This window comes from Leuciscus leuciscus (genome assembly GCF_965113295.1).
Source record: "Leuciscus leuciscus genome assembly, chromosome: 9".
Classification (NCBI taxonomy): Eukaryota; Metazoa; Chordata; class Actinopteri; order Cypriniformes; family Leuciscidae; genus Leuciscus; species Leuciscus leuciscus.
This window is the reverse complement of record NC_138733.1, coordinates 8,229,697-8,254,358: the sequence shown is the minus strand read 5'-3', so window position 1 is coordinate 8,254,358 and position 24,662 is coordinate 8,229,697. Positions and strand designations below refer to the sequence as shown.

General features: G+C 37.3%; 1 protein-coding gene across 7 annotated transcripts in view; it reads left to right on the top strand.

Moving 5' to 3' along the window:
- The window catches only part of LOC309506326 (uncharacterized protein), a 231,390-nt gene that overhangs the window by 147,214 nt on the left and 59,514 nt on the right, over positions 1 to 24,662 (top strand). The window contains exons 1-4 of one of the 7 annotated variants that reach the window (XM_082180175.1): positions 1,318 to 1,405; positions 8,505 to 8,603; positions 8,940 to 9,113; positions 9,344 to 10,838. In XM_082180175.1, the coding sequence (XP_082036301.1) occupies positions 9,029 to 9,113; positions 9,344 to 10,419 (1,161 nt within the window). In that variant the 5' untranslated portion in view covers positions 1,318 to 1,405; positions 8,505 to 8,603; positions 8,940 to 9,028 and the 3' untranslated portion in view covers positions 10,420 to 10,838. Of the gene's footprint in view, positions 1 to 1,308; positions 1,406 to 7,656; positions 8,604 to 8,939; positions 9,114 to 9,343; positions 10,839 to 11,229 lie in introns of those variants that run through there. The other 6 variants (XM_082180173.1, XM_082180162.1, XM_082180174.1 and 3 more) reach the window with 6 other exon arrangements.

Sequence of the window (24,662 nt, the reverse complement as noted above, 5' to 3'; positions counted from 1 at the left end):
TAGAGTGGAGAGAGGAACATGCTTTTGCTCCACTCCAGGCTTTGATCGCATCCCCCTAAGCAGGGTGAATAGCCTACACCTCGTCTTTCCCATTCAAACTAAAATGAAGACATTTATTACACTATTAATGTAATTGGTGTTGGGCAATCACTTTTTTTTTCTCTTTTTCATCAAACTGCAGTTTTCGCAAGTTCCCGCAATTTTCGCAAGTTCCCGCAATTTTTGCAAGTTCCCACAATTTCATCGCATAAAATTGCATAAATATCCCGCATATTCCATCGCATTTTTTAAGAAATCTTGCCGCATAATCAAGGATTTTTGCCCGCAACAATCACTAAAAAACTCCGCGTTTTTCTGGAGGGACTGGTAGTTATAAAGAATGCATATATCATTCATTGAAAAGAAGACTGTGTTCTACTTTAGAAAAAAGGAGTTTTATTTAATTTTAAGATATTTTTTTAAGTCACAGAAGTTAAATCTGTATCTTTTTTGCATGTTCAAACTTAAAAATCATTAACAGGTTAATAGATGTATTCTCCGGGAGTATATGGGTTTGGAAATTTTAGAGAAATTCTAAATGAATGCATTACAATTGAACTAAACCCATTATATTTTAGTAGACTAAATCTACTGTAGATTTAGTCGACTAAAATCTTATTTTATTTCGTCGACTAAAATTAGACTAAAACTAAAGCAATTCAGATGACTAAAATATGAGTAAATCTAAAAGGCATTTTAGTCAAAAGACAATGACTAAAACTAAATAAAAATTTGCTGTCAAAATTAACACTGATATAGTACCATGTTTTCACCTCATTAATTATGGTGAGGTCATTAGTGTCAACAGATTGAGGCAACCGCCAATATGCTATTATTAGTGGTTTGAGTGAGAACTCTTGTCCAGTGTAATTCATGTAAATTTACATTCGTGTTTTGTTCTTATTCTGTTCACTGGCTATTTTATTTAGAAATGGATTTCGTTTTTTTCTTGAAACTGTTGGCTGCGAATAAATCACATTTAACATTGAGGTCCAACTTAATTCACCAAGATCCGCTCACTTTAAAGTTTCTGGCCTCGCCACTGCTGTATATCTGCATGTAGATAATTAGGCTGCAATTACATAGTAAGGGAGACATGTAGAAAAACAATACTGTAACTGTAATTGAGTGAAGGTGAATATATTGTTGAATGCAATATATATATATATATATATATATATATATATATATATATAGCGGAGATGTGATTTACTGAAAGCGGCCCCTTTAAGAAAAATGACACCGCGCGCACTGAGCATGCGCAGAAGAGTTTTGTTTTCTCTCTACTCTCTTTTTCTTTTTGTTGTCTCTTTAGACGCTAAAATGAGTAACTTTTTTCCGGATGTCGTATATTTCCAGTCTGCCGGTCAGAGATGTTATATTTATCATGTAAGAATTGATGTTTGTGTTGCCTAAATGTACATTGTTTTTAGTGTATCGTACAGATAACTCGTACGATCGAGTTTCACGCTGAGTATGTGTTTGACGTGACCAGATCAAATTACACAACACAGATCTAATGTAATTTAGGCTACTTGTAATTTGTTTGGCTTGTTATCAGAAATAATCTACTCTAGCAGGATCAAGCAGATCAGGAGGGATCGTCGGTCAGTCAGGACACGGCACGTTTACATTTGTTCATCAGTGGTCTCTGTATCTGGATAACTGTCTGGATTTCTGTTTCCCACAAATTATTGAAATTAGGTCTATAATAAGCCTTTATCACGGAGTGTAAAACAACTCTTGCTTCATCTTCTATTATTGGCAGTGTCCATATAGCACGGGATTTTTGTGGTTTATCAGATGCAATCCATCTCAAATAGGGTACTATCTACGACCCAACATTAACCTGATATGAAATGTGAGAAAAAAAAAATAATTCTTAAAAAACCTAAGAAAAATGTTATTCCGTATGATTGCATGATTGAAAGGAGAGCACGCAATAAGCATAGGCTGCTGTATGTGTAACATGCAGAAAACGGTACAGTCCTTAAGGGCAGGGCTGGACATTAAGCCTTTTCATGTAGCCTACTTGTCCTTTGGACATGTAAATCGGTCATTCACTTGTCACAGACAAAAACTGCTTGTACGAAAAAAAATGTTTTTGTGTGTGTGTGTTGTAAATAACCTATAATTTATTTTGAAGCAATATTCTCATCAGTGTTCAGTCAGCTTGATATATTTAAATCTGCATATTTAGGATATTTTAACCTTTATAAATGGCTTTTTTTCCCTAATCATTTTAAATGTATGCTTCATCTTTAATTTTTTTATTTGATAAATAAAATTACAATAGTAAGACATTATAGGGCTGTTACCTGTCAAATTAAAGTTTTACACTGAAAAAATACAGCTGCATTAAATAGCCTAATGTTATGAGATTGTTTTAAATATTTTTTGCATTACAAATAAGAAATGTTGGAAAGAATATATTTTGTGTCAATGACGTGACGCGTCAATTTTCTGTCTGATTGCTTTTTTTCAGGCAAAAACGGGTTTAAATGCATAAAAAGATACAGTATTTGTAGTACCTCTCCCATGTAGGCTACTCACTTTAACTTTTCAAAAACCTTTACTTGTTATTTTTTTGTTATTTAAAGTGTCAAAACATCATGTGGTGCGACCGTCCGGCCATAACTTCTGTTTTGAAAACATCTTTGAAATTACTCTAAATTTATTCAAATTTATTTTCTGCACTATTTGGCATGATTTACAAAATGTAATCCTTTAAAAAAAATTCAAAGCATTTGTATTTATATTTCCATCATAATATACAAACTTGTCTGATGATGTCCATTTTATGACATCTCATGTGGTGCGACCATCAAGGAAATGCCATTTTGGGACTTTTATGTTGAAAGCTATTCAAACACAGGAAGTTATATCATATACCAATTTACCAAGGACCCATGGAGGCAGCAAGCAGGTTTGTAATTCTATCAAATTGTGGAGAAAAAAATAAACCTTTGTAATGGTTGGTATGTTGTTGCCATATTTGGATGTCATGTGGTATGACCTAAAAAAAAAATATTAAAGTTATTTCTATAAATATATATTTTTATTATAAATTTCATAGTGACCTTTTTTGGGAAGCAAGCTTTTTTCTTTTTTTTTTGGTGGCCAATTCTGTGCCTGTAAATTTTGACTGAATTTGAAAATATCATGTGGTGCGACCACTGCAGAATGTTTTCCATGATAGATATATGTTGATTGGCAGTTTTATGCTTTTATATTCAATTGATATTATTTAAAATTATTTAAACATGATTTTTTTAAAAATATATATTTCAGACAGTTTATGTTTACTCTTTGTACAATATAAGTAAAATGCAACAAAAAAATTAGAGCATGTAATTTAAGTTTAGTAATTATGCATTTATTAGTAGTGTATTTATTATTGCTTATTTATTTATTTAAAACTATTTTAATATATTTTACCAGATGCCACTGCCACGTGAAAAAAATCTGACCCTGCAGCAAGAGCAGAGTACCTTGATAGGAGAAGAGTGAAATATTATTACAGTATAAAATATCTATTTTCTATGTGAATATATAGTAAACTGTAATTTATTCCTGAGATCAAAGCTGAATTTTCAGCATCGTTAATCCAGTCTTCAGTGTCACATGATCCTTCAGAAATCATTCTATAATATGTAACCCTGGACCACAAAACCAGTCAAATGGGTCAATTTTTTTAAATTTAGATGTATACATCATATGAAAGCTGAATAAATAAGCTTTCCATTGATATATGATTTGTTAAGATAGAACAATATTTGGCCAACTGAAAATCTGGAATCTGAGGGTGCTACAAAATCTAAACATTGAGAAAATCGCCTTTAAAGGACAAGTTCGGTATTTTACACTTAAAGCCCTGTTTTCAGATCGTTTCTGATGAAATACAATGGTTAAGATTGAACTTTGGACAAATGCTGCTGTCCCGAGAATTTTAGGTTTTTGTGTTAGCACCCCCCCACCTTAACAATGGCTGCATAGTTGCACTGGAATAATCCTTCCTAAAACGCATTAAACTTTCGTTTACAAAGACGTGAAACTCACAGAGTGGTCAGGGGTGTTCATTGATATGCTCACACAAAAATCGCTGCAAAAGATGCTTTCCAACAGGTTTTATCGTAGTTTTTGTCCAACTCCATTGACTTGTATAGGACGTGCTGTGAGACCGCAGCACCTTTACGGTATTACTCCGCCGCTTCTTCTTCTGCTTCTTCTGTGTATTCAATGAAATGCCAGTGGTTTGCTTGCAATTGGCAAAGGTGCATTATCGCCACCAACTGGGCTGGAGAGTCTATTATTCAAGCTCTCAACGGAAGAATGTACGGGTGTGACGCGTTTGGAAAAATAGGTCCACAGTTTTACAACGAATGGTAAAACACCTGTTTGAAAGCATCTTTTGCAGCGATTTTTGTGTAAGCATATCAGTGAACACCCCTGACCACTCGGTGAGTTTCACGTCTTTGTAAACGAATGATTTTTCCAGTGCACCTATGCAACCGTTGTATAGGTGGGGGGGTGCTACCACAAAAACCTAAAATTCTCGGGACAGCAGCATTTGTCCAAATTTCAATCTTAACCATTGTATTTCGTCAGAAACTATCTGAAAACAGGGCTTTAAGTGTAAAATACCGAACTTGTCCTTTAAAGGAGAACTCCGGTCAATTTTAACATTGAGCTAATTCTTTTTTAAATTTGGAGTGCTGTCAATACAGAGAACAAAGACAAAAATCGGTGTTGTCTACACAGTGTTATCCTCTTTTTAAAATTTGCACCCACAAGTCCACAGTAGTCGATTCTCGAGTTCACAGGCGTGATCATAGGTAACTAAACCTATGCGCGTGAACTCGACAATCGACTACTTTGGACTTCGACCGAAAACAGGATGTAAATACAGGTATTTGCGCTGGCTGAAATAACATCATTTTTATTAATATCTTTCACATCTACTGCAGTCAGATTCACCCGTGTTCACTCTGAAGGAATCATCTAACATGGCTGGGCACTTGTATGACACATCAAGGATGTTAAGAGGCTAAAAGCAGGTTTAAAACTTGCCCCATTGAAGTCAACAGGGTGCAAATTTTAAAAAGAGGATAACACGGTGTAGGCAACACCGATTTTTGTCGTTGTTCTCTGTATTGACAGCACTCCAAATTTACAAAAAAATTAGCTCAATGTTAAAATTGACCGGAGTTCTCCTTTAAGGTTGTCCATTTATGTTTGCGATATTGCTATATTCACTCACAAAAATAAATGTTTTATATATTTATGGTAGGACATTTACAAAATATGAAACATGATCTTTATTTAATATCCTAATGATTTTTGGAATAAAAGAAATAGGCTATCGATAATGTTGACCCATACGATGTATTGTTGGCTATTGCCACAAATATACCCTTGTGAAACTTGTGACTGGTTTTGTGATCCAGAGTCACTAATGATTTGCTGCTCAAGAAACATTTCTGATTATTATCAATGTTCATATTTTTGTGGAAACTGTGATACATTTTATATGTCAGGATTATTTGATGAATAGAAAGTTCAAAAGAACAGCATTTATTTGAAATAGAATCTTTCGTAACATTATAGCCTAAATATCTTTGCTGTCACTTTTTATCAACTGAATGTGTCCTTGATTAATAAAATTATTAATCACTTTAAAAAAAAAACTATTGACCCTAAATGTTACCTGTATACAATACTTTTATGAAATAATTTATATCTATAACATTATAAAAAAAAAAATCTAAGTCAAGTTAGAAAGAAATTCTAAGTCAAGTTAAATGAAATGGTGCACTTGTGTTTGTGATGTGATTTTTATATATATAAAAAAATGTTTATAAAATGTTTATGTTCAGGAAAATTCTGTGAAATTTGTATAAAATCTGGTTTAAATCTTTTTTTTTTTTATAAAATGTATTGATCATTGATTTCTTTAAATAGATTTTTATCTATATAAGGTCTTCGTGTCATTTGGAGCAATCACTCATCATGTGGTGCGACCAATAAAAGCAATCACTGTATTCAATTTAAATAAAATGTCTTATTTCTGTGGCTGAAATATGAATCACTGACAGTGGCGGTTCTAGACCACAGTAACTGGGGGGGGCCAGGCAGGGGCCACTTGTGCTTTTAGGGGGCACACCTTTAACATTCATCTTAACCTATTTTCAGTATTATTTCAAGTCATTTTTCACCATGTCATGCATGACTGCAATCTCTAGAAAAAGCTAATAAATTATATTAGCTAAGCTAATAAAACAATTTCAATTCAAATGAATGTTTCATTATGTTTAATTGTAGTGTGATATAATGATCAATAATAACACATTTTTAGCATCTAAGCACATCTAGGCAATAATATCATATCACAATTTTTTTTTTTTCAGGAAAATCACGATTTTATCACGATTCTTATTTCATGTTGGTTTTACTATTTTGCATGTGATTGAGCATTACAGCCAAACTAATGTCCCTATTTTAAAAGCAAAGCCTTATAGGTAACAAAATATAGGTAACAAAATATAAAATAAAAAAGAATGGCAGACATTTAGGCCAAAGTGGCGAAAATAAAAATCTTTGTCACTATTTTCTTTGTTATAAAAATTAAGAACAGAGATACATATTACACATACACAACTTAATATACAAATGAAATAAACAGTGCTCTATTTTTTCAGCTATAGGTGTATTTAACAGTAGAATTGAAGAAAGTAATTAAATGAACACATGAAAATAAAACACAACAGACTTAAAGTTCTCAGTCAAGAGCAGTGAATGATTTCCTCTGTGTGTTTTGTTGTTTTATTAACATTAAAGGGATAGTTCTCCCCCCAAAAAGTCATAATTTACTCTCTTAAGTTGTATTTAACCTGAATAAGTTTCTTTCTTCTGTTGAAAATAAACGTTATTTGAAAGAATGTGAGTAACCACAACAGTTGATGTACCCTTGTGACTTCCATAGTATTTTTTTTCCCTACTATGTATGGAAGTCAATGGGGACCAGCTACTGTTTGGTTTTGGGTGAACTATCTCTTTAAGGACAAGCGGCAGCATGTTTATTATTAGGGCTACTGTCTCTTTAAGAACTGCACGCGACGCGTCTAATATACACGCATATGACAAGCAGATTTTAATTAATTTTCTCTGTTTGCTTTCACTTTAGACATAACCAACTTTGTTTATGTAAACATTGTCTGTATTTGACAGTATTAGCGCAATATAAGACTCAAAAGATAACTTAGTCCAGTAACAGGCTTTTAGTGCATGTGCGCGTCGAGTGTACGCGCTCAGTAAAGCGCATGTTTGAACAGCGCATCAGCAGCGAATGACATGTTTAACCGGCAAGGCTTTAAAGCACATGCAAATAATGAACTTTTGTGAACTGCAGTGTCCCGTTCCTCTGCGTTAACATTTGATGTGAATATACGTCGTGCTGCAGTGTAGCCTATAGATGAAGGCGCCGCAACTGATAAAATGCGCAGTTGTTTGGTGTGATTTTACGATTCCAAATTTAGGGGGGCCAGAGGGGGGGCCAAGCTTGGTGACACGGGGGCACTGGCCCCCCCGGCCCCCCCTCTAGAACCGCCACTGATCACTGATACAGTATGATTTATTAAATGATATTTTTAAAACATTTGTATCTGTTTTATGTGATTTACAGGAAAAATAAGTCTGTTAACTAGATTTAAGATCGCAACTCATAAATTATAGAACAAAAAATTAGATCATTATTTACAAAAACTCAAAAGAAATGCAAATACTTGTTTTTTTAAACATTTTAATTACTAATAACTTGTATAAAAAATGTAAGCATGTTAAGGAAATTAATAAATTTTAAGATAAATCACGGTCGCACCACATGACATTTTTTAAGGCTATGGACAATTCATCTAGATGAAGAAACACTTAAATTTTTTAAATGAATTTAGGTGTACACAACATCCTTAATGTTTGAACAATTGCAACAGGTTTTTCTTTTCTTTTGTATTTTAAAATTGGCCTGTCGAAAATCCTTATACGTCATGGACCCTTTTAACACGAAACTAAACCACCAGTAGGTGGCGGCAGGTGAACGTTTTAATGAGCGAGTTATTTATTCAACCGATACGTTCAAAACTCTGAATCATTCAGTAATGAAAACACGTTTGAGTGTTCCTGTGAGATGCGTTATGGTTCTGCTGTGATCTTTGTTTGGAACTATTTTCGCATAAACCCCGCCCCCGGAACACGATTTATAGATTATCAAGACAGAATATGCTAATCAATGACCAGAAGATAATTACACATAGGCTAAGCTACACAAATTCATCAACTAACCATTCAGAAACGTCTTGTTGCTTCTACATGTTGTCACTTCTTCTTGAGTCTCTCCATCATTGACTCCTTGACATCATCTGACTCCGGTTTGAACATAAAAGGCAAATTTTTTTATTAAATTTTTTCAGTGCATGTCTGTGAGGTAAAAGGACACAAGCTGTTGAAGCTCCGCCCTCTGTGCCGGGAGCAGCAGCTCATTTGCATTTAAAGGAACAGACACAAATACGGTGCGTTTTTGCTTACCCTCAAAAAGTGACAAATTTAACATGCTATATAAAAATATATGTGGGGTATTTTGAGCTAAAACTTCACATACACACTCTGGGGAAGGGCATTATACCACCCCTTTAAGAACTGTAATTATTACAGTATTTCAGTATAAACTCAGTAACCTCGAATTTGGCAGATCTGGTGTCCCTCACAACAATTCATCAAATAAGAAAACTTTAGTTCAACTGTTAATGGCAATTTATGATAAATTATTCTAGAAATTATCATAATCTTGTACAGTACTTGTTCTCCACATTTTGATGGTCTTCCTTTACACTTCCTTCCACATTTAGATTATTTCCTTTCTGGGAATATTCCCATCATCCTACAAGAGAAGGACAAACTCCAGGAGTAGCAGCTGAAATCTGTGTGACTGTTAAAGATGGAGTTTATTAAAGAGGAGATTGAAGACATGAGAGATCCAGAACCATCCAGAATAAAACATGAAGATACTGAGGAACAAATAGGTTGGTGTCCATTCTTGATTCTTCATTGTTGACTGCTTTAGTAGCTCTGAAATATGGATGACAAATGATATATAAATGCATCTAAAATGATCATAACCCAGTTTTAATTGCATTAACAAATGAATGACAGAACTGAACTTTGCACATTAAAGAGACTTTAAAGATACTTTTTAATTCTCACATTTAACTTCATTGAACTGATTCTAACAGCTTAATACATTTTATTTTAGACCAGCTGGAAGTGACGGAGCAAAGACAGAAACTAATCGACATAAAGAAACACTGTGACTTCAAAACTCAAGGAACAAAAGCCAAAAAGCTGCACTCATGCTCTCAGTGTGGAAAGAGTTTCCAAAAGAAAGGAAACCTTAAGACACACATGAAAATTCACACTGGAGAGAAACCGTATACATGCCCTCAGTGTGGAAAGGGTTTCCAAAATAAAGGAGACCTTAAAACACACATGATAGTTCACACTGGAGAGAAACCGTATACATGCACTCAGTGTGGAAAGAGTTTCCAAAAGAAAGGAAACCTTAATACACACATGAAAATTCACACTGGAGAGAAACCGTATCCATGCACTCAGTGTGGAAAGAGTTTTTCTCAAGCATCACATCTCAGAGATCATCGGCTCCGTCACTCTGTAGAAAAACCATTCAACTGTCATCAGTGTGGTAAAGGTTTTAATTCGTCATCAAATCTAAAACAACACCTGAAAGTTCATTCAGATGAGAAGCCTCATGTGTGTTCTCTCTGTGGAAAGAGTTTTTCACGACTGCAGAGTTTTAAACTGCACCAGAAAACACATAATGGAGTGAAAGATCATGCGTGTTGTGACTGTGGGAAGAGCTTTACTACATCTAGTAATCTGAAACTGCACCAAAGAATTCATACTGGAGAAAAACCTTACAAGTGCTCATTTTGTGACAAGATTTTCGCTCATTCTGGACACCTGAAATCACACGAGCGAGTTCATACTGGAGAGAAGCCGTATTACTGTACACAGTGTGTGAAGAGCTTCAAAGATGCATCAGGTCTCAATGTTCATCTGCTCCATCACTCTGTAGAAAAACCATTCAACTGTGATCAGTGTGGTAAATATTTTAATTCGTCATCAAATCTAAAACGACACCTGAAAGTTCATTCAGATGAGAAGCCTTATTTGTGTTCTCTCTGTGGAAAAAGTTTTTCACAAAGAACTCATACTGAAGAAAAACCTTACAAGTGCTCATATTGTGACAAGAGTTTCACTCAGTCTGGAAACCTGAAACTACATGAGCGACATACTGGAGAAAAGCTGTAATACTGTACTCAGTGTGAGAGGAGTTTTAAACATTTATCAAGCCTTCACACTCGTATGAAAAAATGTTTCAAGTGATTGTGCTGGATTTTTTAATTAAAAATAACTAACATTTATTTTTCTTGCAGGAACAACATTCATATGCTTTTGAATCTTAAATGTTTCTAAAACCTTTGGTTGAAAAACTTGTGACTCTTGAGTGTGTGAGTGTATAAATAACAAAAAGGGAAAATGAAACTAGACAGATGTCTAGGTTTGAAAACGTGTGATTATGAAGTAATCAAGAAAACAGAGTTTGCTTCTACCTAGTAAAAGAAGGGTTTGCCTATATGAAGAACCAATCAAATTGTAGGGAAATTATGTAATGTATCATGTCATTTTCACCATGCTCCTTTTCTATAAAAACTGTTGCATTCCTTTTGCGGGTGGGATTCTCTCTGAAATTTGTCTCAGATCCTCCGGCCGTGATTAAAGCATATTCAAAGGCATTGTCTGGAGTCTGTCGGTTATTATTGCTGCACAGCAAGTTAGGGTTAGGAAACTCAAAGCCAGTTGACGACTGTAGACGCAAAGCTAGAGTATAAAGATTATTAAGTGTCGACTGTAGACGCTTGGGTGTCGATTGGAGACGCCCCAGGTAATTAGGTTCCAGGTACGTAAGAAAAATCTACCACATGATCAACATTAGTTTTCATGTCAAATACATTAAAGTAAACTGAGATAAAAGAGTTTTTCATAAAAGCACTATATCAAAAGTGTCAACCAAGCTTATATATGAAAAGCTTGGTTGACTAGAAAGACTTAAAGGGATAGTTCCCCAAAAATTAATATTCTGTAATTAATTACTCACCCTCATGACGTTCCAAACCTGTACGACTTTCGTTCATCTTCAAAACACAAATGAAGATCTTTTTGATGAAATCTGAGAGCCTAATTTCAATCTGTTCATCAAATAAAGCGATCGTGTCTCTTCAGAAAATGTTTGACTGAACCACTGGATTCATATGAGAGCACATGTCACTCCTCTCCTCACAAAATTGCACTGGTTGCCAGTTGCTGCTCGCATCAAATTCAAGTCACTGACATTTGCCTACAGAACAACCACTGGCTCTGCTCCCTTTTACCTAAACTAATTACTTCAGACTTATGTGCCATCCAGAAACTTGCGCTCTGCAAGTGAACACCGTCTTGTGGTGCATCATCTCAAAGAGGCACTAAATCTCTTTCTCTGACCTTTTCCTGGTCTGTTCCCTGCTGGTGGAATGACCTGCCCAACTCAACCAGAGTGGCTGAGTCCATGTCCATTTTCAAGAAATGGCTGAACACGCATCTTTTTTGACAACACTTGATCCATTAATACTAACACTTTATCTTCTATATCTATCATCTAAAAAAAAAAAAAAACAAAAAAAAAAACAGGTATTGCATTAGATTAACTTGGGAAGGGTCATAGCACTTGCATATTGGTGTCCTAATCTTGCATATTGTTGTCCTAATGATTCTAATTATTGGACAAAAAACGTCCTCACGTAATAACCTAGAATACTGACTAACACTTGATGGCTGCTCTGTCAAGTCTTCGTCGTCAGTTAGGAACCTGGGTGTGCTCTTTGATACCAATCTTTCATTTGAAAGTCACGTGTCTAGAATCTGTAAAAATCTTTAAAATATATCTAAATTACGCCATATGCTCTCATTGACAAATGCGAAACAATTAGTTCATGCGTTCATGACCTCAAGGCTAGATTATTGTAATGCTCTACTGGGTGGTTGCCCTGCACACTTAATAAACAAACTACAGTTGGTCCAAAACGCAGCAGCTCAAGTTCTTACCAGAACCAGGAAGTATGACCATATTAGCCCGGTTCTGTCAACACTGCATTGGCTCCTTATTAAACATTGTATCAATTTTAAAGTATTTGCTGATTACTTACAAAGCACTAAATGGTTTAGCTCTGCAGTACTTGAGCGAGCTCTTAACGCATTATAGTCCTTCACGTCTATTGCGATCTCAAAATTCCGGCCAGTTGATAATACCTAGAATATCAAAATCGACTGCTGGCGGTAGATCCTTTTCCTATTTAGCACCAAAGACTGTTCCTAACATTGTCCGGGAAGCAGACACACTCTGTCAGTTCAAAGCTAGAAAAAGCTTTGATGAACTTTTTCATTCTCCCCGGGTTTTATAACGAGTTTTTGTGACCATTAAAAGACTCTGGCCTGAGGATCAGAGGGCACGCCATTCACAGCTCTAAAAGTTAAAACTAATATTTTAAGATCAATACGAAATTTGATGACCATCTGAAGATGATTCAGAGCAGATGTGTTGAAAAAAGTAAAAAGAGAGTTACAATAATCTAAACGTGAGGAAATAAAAGTATGGATAACCATCTAAAGATCAGAGTCCGATAAAATTGCCCTCAATTTTGCAAAATTTCTTAGATGATAAAAACAATTTCTGACCAAAAGTCTAGAATCAGTTACTAGTACTAGTCAGGTCTAGACCAAGACTCTCTCCGACCCTCCCGGTTTTCGAGATATCCACCCAAAACCGCTTCTCCCCTTTTCGCGAAACAGAACACGATGCTGTGATCATCGGCGATTCCATCGTTCGGCATGTACACGCTACGTTAGGTAAAAGTAAGGTGCACAGTCACTGCTTTCCTGGTGCTCGTGTTTCTGAAATCGCTGCTCGCATTCCCGAGATTCTGAACGGTGACGAGCGCGTCGGAACTGTGGTCCTGCATGCGGGAGTGAACGATATCAGGCTGCGCCAGACGGAGGTTCTGAAGAAAGACTTCAGGAATCTGATCGATATGGTACGCTGCACATCGCCTGAAACAACGATCATTGTGTCAGGACCGCTTCCCACGTACCGATTAGGGCATGAAAAGTTCAGCAGATTATTTGCGCTAAATGAATGGTTAATGTCATGGTGCAATGAGCAGAAACTGCTCTTTGTAAATAATTGGAATCTGTTTTGGGAGCGTCCTAGGCTTTTCCGTGCTGATGGCTTACACCCAAGCAGAGGGTGCGGAGCGGATCTTCTGTCGGTTAACATCTCCAAAACGTTAAATACCTTTTGACTAGTAACCAAAAGTCCAAATCATAGTCTCTGCTGCACCAATTTAACTGATATAAATACTAGTGTAGAACATTGCATAGAAACTGTGTCTATTCCTTGTTTAGTGAGATCAAATAATAAATCTACTGCAGGATCTAGGAAAAATCTAATTGTTATTAAACCAGAAAATGTTGCTATTAGTAAACAAAAACAATTTCTAAAGCTAGGTCTTCTAAACATTAGATCACTCACACCTAAGGCAGTTATTGTAAATGAAATAGTCACAGATAATAGCTTAGATGTAATTTGCCTTACTGAAACCTGGCTTAAACCAAATGATTATTTCGGTCTAAATGAGTCTACTCCATCAGGATACTCCTATAAGCATGAGCCCCGTCTGATTGATCGTGGCAGCGGTGTTGCAACAATCTATAGAGATATTCTCAATGTTACTCAGAAAACGGGTTATAAGTTTATTTCGTTTGAAGTACTTGTACTAAATGTTACGCTCTTAGATGTTAGAAAAACATCCCTATTATCTCTAGCCTTGGCTACCGTATATAGACCGCCTGGGCCTTACGCTGATTTCCTAAAAGAGTTTGCAGATTTTCTCTCAGACCTATTAGTCAATGTCGATAAAGCATTAATTGTTGGAGATTTTAACATACACGTAGATAATTCAAATGATGCGTTAGGGGCTGCATTTACAGATTTATTAAACTCCTTTGGGGTCAAGCAAAACGTTACCAGACCAACTCATCGTTTTAATCATACACTCGATTTAATTATATCACATGGAACCGATCCAACCGATATAGATATCATTCCACAAAGTGATGATGTCACTGACCATTACATGGTAACTTGCATATTACGTACTCCTGTAATATATCATGCTGCGCCACGTTATCGATCAGGCAGAACAATCCTTCCATCCACCATAGAACATTTTTCAAATTGCTTATCTGATCTGTCTCAGCTGCTCAGTGAACCCAAACAAACAGATGAACTAGAGCAATGGTTCCCAAACTTTTAACAGGCATGTACCCCCTGAGACATTATAGATCTTCCGGAGTACCCCCAACACCACCAATTGTTAACAAGAAGTTTTTTAAATTTTTATTAATATTTATTTTTATCAATTTTGTCGAGAATAGTGAATAGAATCATAAACATATGATACAAATCTCATCAAAAGTCAACATATGATACAAATGTGCTGAATATAATGATTTTAAACAGATATGCACCCAATCTCACACACAATAGGCCCACAACACATATCCAACATCTCATTAAAGCTATTAACTTTTCACATACTGATAAGTATTGCTTTTCACATATGATAACATTTTATATTTTCTTAACTTCTCTGCTGTAAAATAATAATAAAAAAGAGAACACATTAACAATAGTAAACTAAATAGTAAACAGTAAACTAAATTGTATAAACCACACAGAATAGGCCTACCACCTCTCCATCCACATCACCAGTTTAATCAATGTGAGGGATGTGCCTGGATGTTCTTACATAATGCAGCGATGTTAGGCCGAATTGGGGACAGTTTCAGTCTTGGATCATTTTCCACAAACAGTCTGTTCCTATACCTGGTCTTAAGAAATAGAACCGACGCCTTTTTTTCAAGCGACACGCAAGCGTGTTGGAAGCGTTTCCAGGCAAAATAGAGTAGGAAAAGATGTTTATATGTTATATTTCGTTCTGTATTGACAGGTGCAGTATTTGAAAATCGATATTTTTTTTACATTACATTTATATTTGCATTTATGTCAAACCCTAGACACTTTCAAATATCAAAAATGACATTTTTTAATATGTATTCGTGTCAAAATGACATATAAACATCTTTCCCTACTCTATTTTGCCTGGAAACGCTTCCAACACGCTTGCGTGTCGCGTGAAAAACAGGCGTTGATTCTATTTCTAGCATGCACGCGTTTTCCGCGCGGCTCGAGCATGATAATTAATTTAATAGACGCGTGTGTCACGCAGGCAGTGTGCAAACTCTAACCTGTTAATATGGGAGCAGAAATAAAAACGGACACGCCACGCAGCTGAGACGCTCACGCCACGCAGCCAGTGTGTCGCCGGCCTTAGTTCTTTTTTCGCGTACCCCCTGAAATCAGTCCACGTACCCCTGGGGGTACGCGTACCCCACTTTGACAACCGTGGAACTAGAGGAATTAACTAGCACTATGAGCACCATTCTCTCTGGAAAATTGGATATTGTTGCACCCAGTAGATTAAAAAACGTCAGAGAGAAAAGTAAAGCACCATGGTACAACAATACTACGCATGTTCTAAAGAGAGAAACCCATAATTTAGAGCGTAAATGGAAACAAACTAATTTAGAGGTCTTTAGAATCGCATGGAAAGACAGTATGTCACGTTATAAAAAGGCCCTAAAAGCGGCCAGGGCTGAGCACCTCCGCAAACTAATAGAAAACAACCAAAACAATCCAAGGTTTTTATTTAACACCGTGGCTAGACTAAATTGTAAATGTTCAATCCTCAATCGCGCCTTATAATTCAGCCTCAATTATCACCCCGCAAGAACAATTACAGTGTTTTACAACTATAGAACAAAAAGAGTTAAATAAACTTATCACTTCATCTAAAACAACAACATGTTTATTAGATCGTATACCAACTAAACCACTGAAAGAAGTGTTACCTATAGTGGAAGAGCCTCTCCTCAATATTATTAACTCATCTTTATCTTTAGGTCATGTTCCAAGAACATTTAAACTGGCAGTTATAAAACCTCTCATTAAGAAACCACAATTAGACCCACATAATCTAGCAAATTATAGACCCATTTCAAATCTTCCATTTATGTCTAAAATACTAGAAAAAGTTGTATCCGCCCAACTGGGCTCTTTCTTGCAAGAAAATGACATCTATGAAAAGTTTCAGTCTGGATTCAGACCGCACCATAGCACTGAAACTGCGCTCGTTAAAATCACAAATGATTTACTATTAGCTTCTGACCAAGGCTGTATCTCAATACTAGTTTTTCTTGATCTTAGTGCTGCGTTCGATACTATAGATCACACAATACTCTTAGATCGACTACAAAATTATACTGGTGTTCAAGGACAAGCATTAAGCTGGTTCAGATCATACTTATCTGACCGCTACCATCTTGTCTATTTAAATGGAGAAAAATCGATCATAACTCCAGTAAACTATGGAGTACCACAGGGATCTGTGTTAGGCCCTCTGTTATTCTCAGTATATGCTGCCACTTGGAAATATTATAAGGAAACCTGGAATTAGTTTCCATTGTTATGCTGATGACACTCAAATATATATTTCATCACGGCCAGATGAAAACGCTAAATTATCCAAATTGACAGAGTGTGTTAAAGATATAAAAGATTGGATGACACGCAATTTTCTTTTATTAAATCCAGACAAGACAGAGGTACTAATCATCGGTTCAAAAAACCGCCCACAAAACCTCTCACACTACAAATTTAACATAGTAGGATGTCCTGTTACTTTATCCTCTACAGTAAAAGACCTGGGTGTCATACTAGACTGCAACCTGTCTTTTGAAAATCATATTTCATATGTTACAAGAACAGCCTTTTTTCACATTAGAAATATTGCTAAGCTACGTAATATGCTATCAGTTTCTGATGCAGAAAAGTTAGTTCATGCATTCATGACCTCGAGACTAGATTACTGTAATGCTGTATTAGCCGGTTGTCCTGCATCCTTAAAGGGATACTTCACCTCTGGAAAGATGAATGTGTATTTAAAATAGGTCATTTATGTAGAATAAATGTGAAGAAATGTTTTAATTTGGAGCTTTCTAGCCTGAGAAAAGCCAGAAAATTTATTTTTGGCTTATGTGGATTAAAGACAACAACTCCCAGAATGCACTTGCTTCACTGCCCTAGGAGGCCACGCCTACCGGTAAGAGAGCGCAGTAGAAAACAAGGTTAGGCTACCAGTGAGTCTCCGTGACGAGTCTGCCTAGGATTTCGGGATCGTCCAAAATGTCCGGGATTCGGCTTTTGCGTTCTACAGTCGCCATTCATTATGTTTACTGTGGCGAGCAGGACGAGGCTGAGGGGCGCGGGAGAGCGGCGCGAGGCCGGTGGCGTCATTACTGAGACGCGACGGTCTCATATCTCTCATGGAGGTGCGGGAATTTTCTAAGCAATGTTAAAACGCACATCAACCGATCACTTGTTTAGCGTTCATGTAAACACTACATTCAGATTCACCGATCGGAATGAATTCAGTTAGATTGAAACAAAAGGTGTGCATGTAAACAATGAATGGCGAACACAGAAAGCAAAAGCCGAATCCCGGACATTTTGAACGATCTCGCCCGCCGGACAAGTCCGGGAAAAGGAGGATGGTAACCCCTACTTACTCAGCTTTTTCCTACTACTCAGCTTTCTCCTACTATTCAGCTTTCTCCACAGAACAAGAGCCTGCTAGCTTAGCTTCCAAAGAAAGACGGCTGACACTGTGTACATTCTGTGAGTGAGATCCCACCCTCTATGGGCGGGTTGAAAATATGCAGAACAACGCCTTCTACTGGCTGTAGTCTTTAGCCTCTGGCCAGAAAATCCTCCGATGACGCAAAATGACGATTTTTGCGTCATCGGAGGATTTTTTCCAGACAAAAAATACATAAATCTCTCCTCTCAGGGGGATATGAGGGTGGAAAGCACGGTAATTAGAAAATACTACAGGTTTTCTACTAATACAAAGCTTAATGCTAAATCCTGAAGTATCCCTTTAATAAACAAGCTACAGTTAGTCCAAAATGCAGCAGCTAGAGTTCTTACTAGATCAAGAAAATAAGATCATATAACACCAATTTTATCATCACTACATTGGTTACCTATAAAGTTTCGTATTAATTACAAGGTATTGCTACTGACTTATAAATCCTTAAACGGCTTAGCTGCAGTCTATTTAACGGATCTTCTATCGCCCTATAATCCATCGCCCTCTTTAAGATCAATACATTCAAGGCTTTTGGTCATACCCAAGATATCTAGGTCCACCAAAGGAGGGAGAGCATTTTCACATTTAGCTCCAAAACTCTGGAATAGTCTTCCTGATACTGTTCGTTGCTCAGACTCGCTCTCCCAGTTTAAAACTAGATTAAAGACGCATCTCTTCAGCCAGGCATACATATATTACTTTTAATCTTACAGTTAAATCCGACCTCTAGTTCATAAACGCCAGAGGAGAACTGACCCCTGACTGAGCCTGGGTTCTCCCAAGGCTCAGTCGGGCCTTTTTTTTTTCTCCATTAGGTCACCTGATGGAGTTTTTCGGTTCCTTGCCACTGTTGCCTTTGGCTTGCTCAGTTGGGGATATTTGGGGATATTTAATTTAATTAATCAATCAACAATACTATTGATCAGCATTACCAAACGTGGACGTTTTCCACTAGAAACAAACATTGATGTATTATTTTAATTTAATACTGTGAAGCTGCTTTGATACAATCTGTATTGTGAAAAGCGCTATATAAATAAACTTGACTTGACTTGACTTACTAGCAAGCCATGATTTTACACAAGAAATACAATCCAGTAAATCCGTTAGTTTGTGGAACTCAGAATCATTGAACGAGCAATACAACTGTATGTCATCAGCAAAAAAGTGGTATGAGGCATTGTTAAAATGGCTCAACATTTTTCCAAGAGGGCTAATGTACATTAAAAACAAAAGTGGACCTAGGACAGAGCCCTGGGAAACACCAGTGGCTTCAGACAGTATACCATTTAGGGGCGCTTTAAGAACAGGCCCAGTTCTATGGGAATGTTAAAGGGTGCTAAGCTGTTGTACATGGCAAATAGTAAATAACTTTAAAGAATTTTTACACTGCTCTTTTACATAGAGGGACAGTTTAATATCACTAAAGTTCAGTACATCAGCCAGTCCATATAACATAATGTTTTTTTATGGTCTAGACGACTTGGTCCATTCTTGAGGTTATAGTATTTGTCCTTTCAGGAGCTTGACATCATTGATTTTATGGAATAGAGCTCCAATTTTTATGAATTTTCAGCATTATTACTCCAGTCTTCAGTTTCACATGATCCTTCAGAAATCATTCTTATATGCTGATTTGATGCTAAAGAAACATTTCTGATTATTATCGATGTTGAAAGCATTTGTGCTGCTTCATATTTTTGTGGAAAACGTGATTCACTACTATTCAAAAGTCTGAGGTAAGTGACAGTTGTCATAATCTCCAGCCACCATGCCTGTCACCTCAGCACTACATCTCCCAGAATCCTTCCTGGTCTACCAGCAGTGCGCATTTCACAATCAAACACTGTATTACTTACAGTTACTCACCGTCCCCCTTTGAGTCTGTGTGTTCCCTGACAGAAGACCAGACCAAACAGACAACAACCATGAGGGACATTTCATTCGACCCAGCTTCTCTGCTTCTTTCCATGACACAAGATGGCCACCTGATTGAAGACTATGTGGATGAGTTCCTAGAGCTCGCCCACTTGTTGCCATGGAATGATGACACCGTGAAGATGGTCTTCTGGAGTGGATTTTACAACCATATGTTTCGTCAGGTATCAGTGAGTGTTGTAGTCTCTGATACCTGATACCAACATGTAGTCTGGTATGATATATAGATAATAAGCTTTGGCTAAGTGGTTCATCCCTTACTGTTAGCGAAGTTGAAGATGCCAGCTCCACAGTGAGAGCAGATCCCAGAGTCTGTTCCAGTGAGAGTAATTCCCGTGTCCGTTCCAGTGAGAGCAGATCCCAGAGTCCGTTCTATGGGCGGAAATATGTGCCACCAGAAACTGAATTTGAATCAATTATATTTGAATTTGAATTGCTAAACTTGAATAATTGCATTGAAAAACTGAATTTGAATCACATAATTTGAAATTGTATTGTTTAATTTGAATAATTGCATTGAAAAACTGAATTTGAATTGTATAATTTGAAATTGAATTTATTTGTTTGGAACTGAAGTCCAATACAATTTGATCCTCACCGAAAATTCAACTCTCTATATATCCTCACATTCAGTTCTCACAATTCAGATTCAGATCACCAAATTCAGTTTCAAGTTACTGTGACAGACATCCGGGTAGTTGGAGGATGAAGGAAGAGCAATCGAGCGCAGATCGATAGATAGAGTTATCCCTTATATATATATCTGCCTGAATCAGCCTGAAGCCTATAACTATATACTGAATATATATTTATATATAAGAGTTATAGGCTTATATATATATATATATATATATATATATACTGTATATATATACTGTATATATATATATATATATACATAAATATATATAGGTTATATATATATATATATATATATATATATAAGGGAAAATGTATATAGCGAGGCGGTTGTTGTCTGAAGGGGATGTTATTCACTATAACAACCGCCTCGCTATACATTATCCCGCTTATTACATGGCTACCTACAAAATAAATAAATCATTTGACACAAATTATTGATTTAAAAAGGAGTTTATTGATTTAAAAAGATTGTATTGCTTCCGCTAAAGAAAATAGTCTGTTCCGCATCCATAGCAACGCTCTGTTTTTCATGCCAACGGTGTGATATACTTTGCATTACATGGCTTGGTTGAATTCCAAAATATACGTACTCCCGATCACCACTATGTCTTTGGCCGGTCCCATCTGGATCAGCGGGGACCGGTGCAGCAGCGAGGTGAAGCTGTGTTCCTGCCCGGGAGAAGAGACGCTGCCGCGGGCCACGGAGAGAGAGAGGCCACAGGTTTCATTCTCACCTGTGAAATGTTTTCCCTTGCTGTTATTTTTTATTTTTATTTTTTTTCCATTTCTTTCGTTCTAACATCCATAAGCAGCACAACAGTCTGGCATATTAGTGCTGAGTGATGATCCTGCGACACTGAACTCTATCTATCGATATCGATCTGCGCTCGATTGCTCTTCCTTCGTCCTCCAACTACCTGGATGTCTGTCACAGTAACTTAAATTGAATTTGGTGATCTGAATCTGAATTGTGAGAACTGAATGTGAGGATATATAGAGAGTTGCATTTTCAGTGAGGATCAAATTGTATTGGACTTCAGTTCCAAACAAATAAATTCAATTTCAAATTATACAACTCAGATTCAGTTTTTCAATGCAATTATTCAAATTAAACAATAAAATTTCAAATTATACAACTCAGATTCAGTTTTTCAATGCAATTATTCAAATTAAACAATAAAATTTCAAATTATGTGATTCAAATTCAGTTTTCCAATGCAATTATTCAAGTTTAGCAATTCAAATTCAAATATAATTGATTCAAATTCAGTTTCTGGTGGCACATATTTCAGCCCATACCGTTCCAGTGAGAGCAGATCCCAGAGTCCGTTCCAGTGAGAGCAGATCCCAGAGTCCGTTCCAGTGAGAGCAGATCCTAGAGTCCATTCCAGTGAGAGCAGATCCCAGAGTCCGTTCCAGTGAGAGCAGATCCTAGAGTCTGTTCCAGTGAGAGCAAATCCCAGAGTCCGTTCCAGTGAGAGAAGATCCTGAGCTTAGCCCTGAGAGTGCAGCACTGACCGTAATGTCTTTTGCATTAATGTGTGTCTGCGCTCCACATAAAAAAAAAAACCTCATCAGTTGAATGTATTTTCATCCTGTGGCAAATTTCCACATAAAATTTTTTTTCACATTAAAGGTCCCGTATTATGCCCCTTTTCACAAGATGTAAAATAAGTCTCTGATGTCTCCAGAGTGTGTATGTGAAGTTTTAGCTCAAAATACCCAACAGATCATTTTTTACAGCATGTTTAAATTGTCATTTTTCAGGGCTCAGAGAACGCGCTGTTTTAGTGTGTGCCCTTTAAATGCAAATAAGTTGCTGCTGCACGGCACAGGGGGCGGAGCTTCATGAGCTCGTGCTCAGTCTCTCAGGACAATTTCATCTCACAGAATAATGATAATATCAGAAACTCTCAGTAACGGTGTTCATTTCGAGTCGGACAATAATGCCTACAGAGTCAGAGTGCTGTATAGAGATGGAACAGGTATAGTTTAGTAGTTTAAATACGGTTATAACTAGGGGTGTGACGAGATCTCGTGTTACGAGATCTCGCGAGATTAAAATGCGACGAGATTTCTCGTCGAGGTGAAACTTTGTCTCGTGAGTTGTTGTGATGTCAGTGATGGAGCGTGAGGGTGAAATTAGTATTGAAGATGCCCCTGCCACTTTTAAATAATTTGTGAGCCTGGCCTGTGCCACACACACTCCGCGCACACACACACACTCACTGTCCCTTGCTCACTCGCGCACACACACACACACACACACACACACGCGCTCACTCGCGCACGAACACTCACTGTGGCTCGCACTCTCACTCACTCGCGCACACTCAAGGCCAATTTATACTTCTGCGTCGATTGTACGCCGTAGTGTACGTCGTAGGCTACGCACGTAGGCGACGCCGTCGTGAGCATTTATACTTCTGCGAATGTCTGTGTTGCTCTGCAGTTACACCGCCGAAACGCTAGTTGGCGCGGGTGGGTTTTAATGTTCCACTGTGTTTACATTCCTCGCGGCTGTTTTGAGTTTAGGTTTCTACGAGCAATGGCGACTGAAGGAGTCATACAGATGGCTGTATTTCCACACTTCTTCAAGCAATCTCTCGGTCACTTGGTCTATTTCCATGGCTCTTCACTAATCTTCGGAATTTAAAAATGGCGGGCGGGCGGTGCAGAGTGCAGAAGATCCGGAAATGCGTAGGAGGAAACGCGATGCTATCCAGCCGACCAATCACAGATCTTGCGGTCCGCGTCGCCGCGACGCGTAGTTACATTTTTGAGGAGGTGCGCGTCAGGGTACGGCGAAGGGTACGACGTATGGTACACGTCAATGCGTATGCTACGCCGTACCTTCTACGCGCACCCGACGCAGAAGTATAAATTGGCCTTCACTCTCGCTCGCACTCAACCCGTCGTGGAGGACCGTTAAAATTAAACATGCTAGTCTTTCTGTCGTGATGTCCTGAAGCATCGCAGACGCGTAGGTTATCGCCCACTATGACACACTATACGAAATGAAACGATCGAATCTTGCGTCCCGACGCCCGTTGTCCGAATCTCCACGAAACGGATCGTGCCAAAATCGTGCTAAAATAGTGTAATCTGAACCAGGCAGGTAATAAACATTTGACCTATCACGCAAAGAACCTATTAAAGCATTAAGACATGGGAACAGTATAGCTAACATTCACATATCACAAGTCATATCGTTGCATTTAAAGTGTTATTTCAGTTATTTATATTTATTTTATTTATACTGTTTTATTTTTTTATGTTCGATTTGTGGAAAGGAGTTAGATTTCTCATGTGAAATCGTACAGGGGAGAAGCCAGACGGTAGAGTTTATAACAAAACATTTTGCAGTGTTTGCATGTCCTTTACTGCATAGAATTCATTAAAATAGAAGTAAAATAACATTCATTACAAGTTGATTTCAAAATGCACCTAAATTGTTTTGCATTTTGTGATTTTCAGTTGAATAAAAGACTATTTTCCATTAATATATTTCATCATTTAGGATTTCTTAAAAATTGTGTAAAAATCTCGTCTTGTCTCGTTCTCGTGAACCCAATCTCGTGTCTCGTTTCGTCTCGTGGAGTAAGCGTCTCGTCACACCCCTAGTTATAACGTATTTGTCATCTGCTTGTATGTATCCATTATTAATAGCCTACAAGTCTGCTGTTTCAGACCAGGTCCGAATGATGAATAAACATATACTGATGAGTTTAATAAAGTTTATTGTACATCACACAAAAGATGAAGCGTCAGTTTTACTTCAGAAAATCACCGTAAGAGCTGAGTAAACACAGTAAGGCCCCGTCCACACTACTGCGTTTTAGTTTAGAAACGGAGAATTAAAACGAATACTATCTCCGTCCACACCAGCGTTTTAGCTGCGTATTAGCACGGCTATTAGCGTACATGCGCGTGCCGGTGTAAACACAACTTCATTGATCAAAATTATCCCACCATGCGCTGGTTCTTCCCGGGTTAACCCAAAACCGACGCTCCATGTACAGTCGGTACCGCCGCTGCACACGGGAATTGTCACAGATCGCTCGAATAATAGCTTGCCTCCGGTGCATGTAGGCAGTTATAGCATTGTAA